This window comes from Impatiens glandulifera, chromosome 8 (assembly GCF_907164915.1).
Source record: "Impatiens glandulifera chromosome 8, dImpGla2.1, whole genome shotgun sequence".
Lineage (NCBI taxonomy): Eukaryota > Viridiplantae > Streptophyta > Magnoliopsida > Ericales > Balsaminaceae > Impatiens > Impatiens glandulifera.
In genome coordinates, this window is record NC_061869.1 from 7,414,806 (window position 1) to 7,422,156 (window position 7,351).

Here is a 7,351-nt window from a genome sequence, read left to right on the forward strand (position 1 = left end):
GGAAGAAAAATTACAGTTTAAGTTTTTTTTTTTTTTTAACAATGAAATTGGCCTCTATGGAAATTTATGAGTTTCTAGCTAAATGGATTTAAAAGAATATTGATGATAAATTATTTATTTTGGAAATGAGATTAGTTTTGAAATGATAGTAAAATATTTATGGACAATCATCTTGATAAAGAGTTTTGATTAGGTAGTTCTCCCTTACAAACAAAAAAATATTATTAAATTATTTGATTTGATTTTATCTTGTTTTTCTCTTCACCAAATTATTCTTCTCATTAAAATATTTTTTTGTAAATATAATAATTATTCTTAGTAGAATAAAGAATTATTTATTATATTGGAGTGAATATTTCACATCAATAAAATTAAACAAAGTAACTAAAAGAAAAAAGTGTTAATATCAATAAAAATTACATTCACTTGATTTATTCTCCTTCTCTATTATGATTAATTTAAAAATATATAATAAATAAATTAACTAAGAAAAAATATAATATATATATATATAATAAATTTATATCTATAATAAATATATATAATTTAAAAAATAGGTAATTAGTATTTTTTAACTTTTTCACAAATTCTCATATTAATTTTGAATCATTGTTATTAAATAATTACTAAATACATATTTCATCAACTTTAGAAATTAAAACAATTAGTATATATACATATATATATATATATATATATATATTTAATTTAAATATTTTTTATTATTTTATTTTTCAACTTTTTTAAATTATAATTTATTTTATTAAATATTTTCTTTTTTTGTTTCAAATTTCTTATTTTAATAATATATTTTTTTTAATAATATAATTACTTTTTTAAATAATAGTATTGATTATAAAAATAAAATAAAAATTACTTAAAATATATCAAAATATCATATATCAAATACTTTTTATATTTATGTTTTAAAAAATAATTATTATATATATAAATAAATCAATAAAATATAATAAAATTATTTCATTTTTTTTAATGGATTAAAGTCATTTTATTAAAAAAAAATCGAAACAATATGAGTTTGAATTTTGAATTAAGGAAAAAATAAACATTTGCCTTAACAAGGGAGTTAAAACAACAACAATGAATAATCCAACATATAAAAAGAAAATACATAAAAATAAAAATAAATAAAAAACGTCCCTTCAAAAATTACTTTGTCACCGCGACTTGAATTTGTTTATTTGTGTTATGTATTAGAAGTAAACTTGACAAAACTCAGTTCTCTAAAAATGCAATATAATGTTTATTTTATATGATCGACTTATTTAAAATCTCTCACATATTAACTAAAGTTAGATTAGAAGGGTGAGAATAGGATGGTTTAGTCTTTGTGATCTAATTTACTATTCTATAACTATGAATACAATGTAATAACCCTAAGAGTGAGATAAATATAATCGACGTGACGTGACGTCATTCTTGAGTACGTATATAGTTTGGTCAAATCTTATTGTATATTATTTTCTTTCTTTTGTTTTTTCTATTATTATTAATTTACGTGATTTCGAATCAACAATTGATATGAGACATTCGTTGAGATTTATCATAAACTAATTAGATAGGAAGATGTTATATTCTACATTCAGGTTCTAATTCATATAAGTAATTGGAAACTTGGGGGAGAAGTCGAAGCTTTCAGATGAGGATGAATTTTAGTATTGGTAATGGGAAGCTCACTGAAAAACTAAAATCAATATATTTTATTTTCTCTTTGTTGCTGAAAATAAATCGACATAATTGAAGGAGATATGAAAGAAGACTGCGGGTTCACATCTCAAGAAGTTGGATGATCGAAGTCATTCCATGGTGTACCTTGGTTTCAATGACCGAAACAAGGCACATGGGTTTTTTTATCCAACTTGCGGGAAAATTTGAGTGAGCAGAGATGTCGTGTTCGAGGAGGAGAAGAAGTGGGAGTGATACAACGACAATAATAAGCTCGTACAAAATTTCATAGAGTTCAGAATTCTATGAGATGACGAAAACCTAGTAGAGTTGGAAAATGCAACAGCTACATCAAACTCCCCTCGTCATCAAGAGAGCTCGGGTGTGTCCACAACCGAAGTTGGCCCCATCAAACTTTGTTCCCTCACTAATGTTTATGTGGAGGCACCATTGGTAGAGATGGATCTTAATCAATTGTTGTTGCTCACCACCGATAACCCAACACCATATCATGAGGCAACAACTGAAGAGTTGTGGAATGAGGCCATGAAGAAAGAACTTGAATCCATCGGGAAGAACAAGACATGGGAGCTCACTAACTTACCACATGGTCACAAGACCATTGGGTTAAAATGGATTTTCAAGTTAAAAAGAGACAGCGAAGACAACATCCTCAAGCACAAAGCGAGATTGGTATAACGAAAGGATATGTGCAGAAGTAAGGCATTGACTTTGAATAGACATTTGCATCGGTGGCAACACTTGACACGGTCAGGTTAATTTTTTCATCGCAGCTCACCATGGATGGGAGATCCATCACTTGGACGTCAAATAAGCATTTCTCAATGGTGACTTCGAATAAGAAGTTTATGTCATTCAACCTGAAGGCTTAATCATCAAGAATAAAGAACATAAGGTGTACAAATTATACAAGGCTCTCCACGGACTATGTCAAACACCAAGGGATGGAACACTTGCCTTAACAAAATATTGATGAGTCTCGGCATCGTGAAATGTTCTCAAGAGAAGGTTGTGTACACGAGAAATCATGGAGAAGAAGTACTCGTCATTGGTGTATATGTCGACGACTAGACCGTGATAGGATCAAGCATCAAGGGAGTTGAGGAATTCAAAAAGCAGATGATGAAGGAGTTCGAGATGAGTGATCTCAGGTTACATTCATACTACCTTAATATCGAGATGGACTAAAAGAAAGATAACATGTTAAATATGGCCTTCAAATTTTGTTTCTACCATAAATTTGAATAATTTAAATATGGCATTCAAATTGGATACTACTTTGAACACGCCCTAACTAGGAACAAATTAGTTGTTCTTTTAATTAACTTAGATCATCAAATTGTGTATTTTGAACAATGTTAGACATGTTTTTCTAGGTCGAAAACAGGCTCTAACCTAAAGTCATAAATCAGGTCATGCTAGTTTTCTTGGTTGAAAATCAGGTCGTATTGTGCCCCAAAACACTCCAAAATCGAAATTCTCTAAACACGATTATTAATTAAGATGTTTTTAACAATAATATAACATCAACACAATATTCATAACATTAAATCAATGTTCATAATATCAATTAATCATCAAAATCAATGAAAATGTGAACATTACTTGAATAAAAATTAATTTAGAGACACTAAACACCTCATTTAATTAACCAAACCATATGACGTTGTAGAGACGTTAAACACCTCATTTAATTAGTATACAATAAAACACATGTTCTTGAGGCTGGTTCTCGAATAAGAGTCCAAAATAATATTTTAACAAATTAATATTTTATTAGAAACTTGGGCGATTTGAATTGATAATTTATTATTTTGATAAGAACACAAAAATAAATATCAAATCAATTTCATAAAAAAAAATATCACACACATATATAGTTTGAAGATTAAAATAAGTAAATTTATTAGAAATTGAAAATACAAATGATAAATTGAAGGAAAATGATTGCTTTCAAAGCTTATAGATAATCTTAATGGCAGAACTACCGAATTTAGAAACTTAATTTTGAATACCAGAAAGACAAATTCGGTGTTCTTACTTAAAAAATTGAGTTTGAGGGTTCTATGGGTTTCTGCGTGTTTTTTCTCGGTAGATAGTTTGGAGTATAAGTAAGCTACTCTTAACATTTCGGCTAAAAAATCAACTCTCAACAATCGAATTGTCGAAAATCACTCGAATTGTCAAAAATGACCATAAGTGTTTCTGATTTAAGTGTTGAGTTTGTGGTTATTCTTTTCTTGAAATTGATGGCAAATTTTAATTCCTTTGTGCGGTGATGCAACATTTTGTAAAGCTAAAATCGGAATTGTATCGAGTCAGAAAAACATGTTTTACGAAATAAAAGGGATTTCATGCGGCTTGGACTTGGTCTACATGAAGAACAATTGAAAAACAAGGCCTTTGAAGATTTCCTAGGCATGTTTCTTGGTCGGGTCATCGATCGTTCAGTCAAAATTTAGGTCGCAGGTCCGGGCTGACTCCTGGGCTAGTCGCTCGGTCGTTGACTTTGGAGGATGGGCGTTGACCTGACTTAGTGGGCTCTGTCAGCACTCTGTCGATGGGCCTGCCAGAATATTCGTCGGTCATCGGCTTTTCCGGCCTAGTAGGATCCAAACTATTATTCTTTTTTCAAAATACTTACAAAAATAAATATCATATTAATAATAAATTTATTTATTTATTTAACAATATTTCACATCTTATATATTTTTGTTTATTCTGAACTGAAATAAAAATATTCGGAGATGTCGACTCCAACCGTCACTATTTATTTAATAAATTTACAATATATCAATAATAGGTCAAATTATTCAACTCCAACTTATTATTTATATTTTAGTCCCGAAATTAATTATTTGTTAAGTTTCACACAATCAGGGGCGGAGCCAGGATGAAAAGTTACCTGGGGCTGACTCCAACTTGCACCTCGGATTTAACTTTCTATGTTCGGTTTTTTTTTTCATGTAATTGATACAATAAATTAATAAATTCAAACATATAAAATAAAAGATGTATGAACATTTACTTTATGAAATTATGAAACAAAATAGTACATTGAAAACATTTAAAACACACATTATTGAAGTTGTGCCCTTCTATTCTTTTTAGAATAAAATTCTTTAATTATTGTATCATTATCAATGTTTTCAGACAACTCTCGTTCAATATAGACGATCATAGAATCTGTTAAAAACTCTTCTTCCATCTTGTTATGAAGAGTTGTTTTCACGAGCTTCATAGCTGAAAATGCTCGTTCCGTTGTTGCTGTAGAAACGGGAAGAGTTAAAACAAGACGAATCAACCTGTCAATTAAATAAATATATTAGTATAAGTAAACAATATAACTATATTTCATAGATTATAACAAATGATAAAATTACCTATCGATCAAATTGTAGGTTTTTGACTTATTTGTCTCAACTAATCTTCGACATAATTCAGAAATAGTTGATAAATTCTGAAATCTTTCATTGACGGGCATGTCAAACTCATAGTGAGCCAATTGTGTTCTCAAGTGGTGCAAATCTTGTGCATCAAAATCTAGATGATAGAATTTCTCAGCAAGTTGATAGATGTGATCAACATTAAGAAGTTTAAAGTTGTCTTTAGGTTCCAAAGCACCACTGAGCTTAAGAAGTTCGACTGCCTCGTCCTTGAATCTACTATTGAGCTCTTCAATTTGAAAATCTATTGCAGCAACAAATACATCAAATTGATAGTGGTGCTTAACTGTAATCGAATCCTTTTGTTGACAAGAACGACTTCTACTAGATATGCTCAAAAGATTTGATGAATGTATTAAACGTTTAAGAAAAAAAGAATAATTGTGGGCATCTTTATAAGAAAAACTATAATATATTATATAATATAATATAATAATATATTATATTATATTATATAATATAATATAATAATATAACAATAATCGCCGGATGTTTTTTAATTTAATTGGGTGGAGCCCACCATAATCAAAAAAATATTTTAACCGATTGAAAAGTTTGATCATTCTTTAGAGGGACTTTTATTTACTTTGTTTTTTTTTTTTAATTTCATCGGGTGGAGCCCACCATAATAAAAAAAATATTTTAATAACTTGGGTGGGGCTGGAGCCCACCCTAGCCCCCTTGGTGGCTCCGCCCCTGCACACAATGGCTTCAAAAATAATTTATTTATTAAATAATATGTACAATAAGTCTGTATATGTATATGAGTTTTAAAGAAATATAGGATCAGGATTTATTTAAATATATAAATTATATAATTGGGGAGTGAAAATTAGTATCGAAACATGGTTTTTATCCAATTTGAAATTTTCACACTAAAATTGATCTATCGCTTTGTTTTGTGTGATTTTATTACCTATCATTTAATTTGGTTTTGTTAATTATCTTTGTAGACATCCCATTTTTATACTCTAAAATTAAAATAAATTAATATATTTGGTCTAGTATGATGATTATTAGACCGGGAGAATAAAAATCAAAAACACTTTTCGGAAATGGCTTGAAATGACTCTTAAAGAGCGGTCTAAATGACAATTTTCAAAAATACTCAAACTTCAGATGATCCAATACCTTAAGTTTGATCGGTTTGGAAAATCAAGAACTTTGAGTATAATATTGTTATTGGGCAAAATGTACAAAAACAGCAATTTTAGGCTTGTTTTTGCACCAAAACACCAATTTTCATAAAAAGTCGGAATTTTGTGATGCCTAATAGTTCAGAAGGAAGAAGAGACCTGATATCTTTAGATTAACGATTCAAAAAATTATAAAATTTTAGTATAACATTGTTGTTTGCAATTTTGTGTAGAAGGCTTTCAAAAGGACAAAAGAGTCAAAAACCGAGTCAAACTGGGCGCTTCAAGACTAGGTCAATGAAAGTTAACACAAAAAGCTCTCGCACGTCCAGGCTATTCAAATGACCAAGTGATGTCAGTGCGCATTTTATTTGGAAAAAACACCCAAATACCTTTGTTTTGGCATTGCTTGGATAAAGGAAAATCAACCAGGACCTTCAACTTGAACAATTCACTCAGATCGCTACAGTCAGTGGTTTTGGATAATCATAGATGTTTTGGAAAGTTTGAAGAGTCGTCTACAAGGTCCGTTTGAATCCTAATTCAAATCGAAGCTCTTAACTCCGATAAATCAACGGTACAAGACAATGCGACTATAATAGGATTAAACCAAACATGCTTACGGTTAGAAATTCATAACTTGAACTACAAATCCTCAAAATTGGATTTTTACAAAACCCTTCTTAATTTATCTCTTTGGCTTTGTTGGGATCCAACTTATTCAAATAATCTTTATCCTTTTCCTTCAAATTAGTCACACTATAGAGCTGATTTGAATCATTGTAACTGTTGAATAATTTTATTTGAATCATTGTAACTGTTCTTTTTTATTATTTCTTTGAATTACTTCTGGGCTGACTTGGCTGTATAATTGGGCTGCGCTTATCCATGCATCGGCCTATTCTTTTGGGCTAAATTTTATTTCTATATTTTTTTAATGTGATTCTAACTATTTTTTTTATTATTTTATAATAAATATATCAATATCAACATCAAAATATATATATATATATATATATATTATTATTATTTTATTTCAAATATATATATAGATCATATATT

At 29.1% G+C, this 7,351-nt stretch overlaps 1 protein-coding gene across 1 annotated transcript; it reads right to left on the reverse strand.

Annotated features, from left to right (window-relative positions):
- Positions 1-4,786: 4,786 nt before the first annotated feature.
- On the reverse strand, positions 4,787-6,695 carry LOC124912856. Its single transcript, XM_047453496.1, has 3 exons — positions 6,682-6,695; positions 5,091-5,477; positions 4,787-5,012 (listed from the first exon to the last, which is right to left on the reverse strand). Exons 1-3 carry the CDS (start codon positions 6,693-6,695, stop codon positions 4,787-4,789), a joined length of 627 nt encoding a protein of 208 aa, XP_047309452.1.
- Positions 6,696-7,351: the final 656 nt, after the last annotated feature.

Excerpts from the sequence above, each read along its gene's own strand:
- LOC124912856 (XM_047453496.1), bottom strand. Across the intron at positions 5,013-5,090 it reads ACCTACAATTTGATCGATAG|GTTGATTCGTCTTGTTTTAA; the intron begins GTAATTTTATCA and ends TTTAATTGACAG.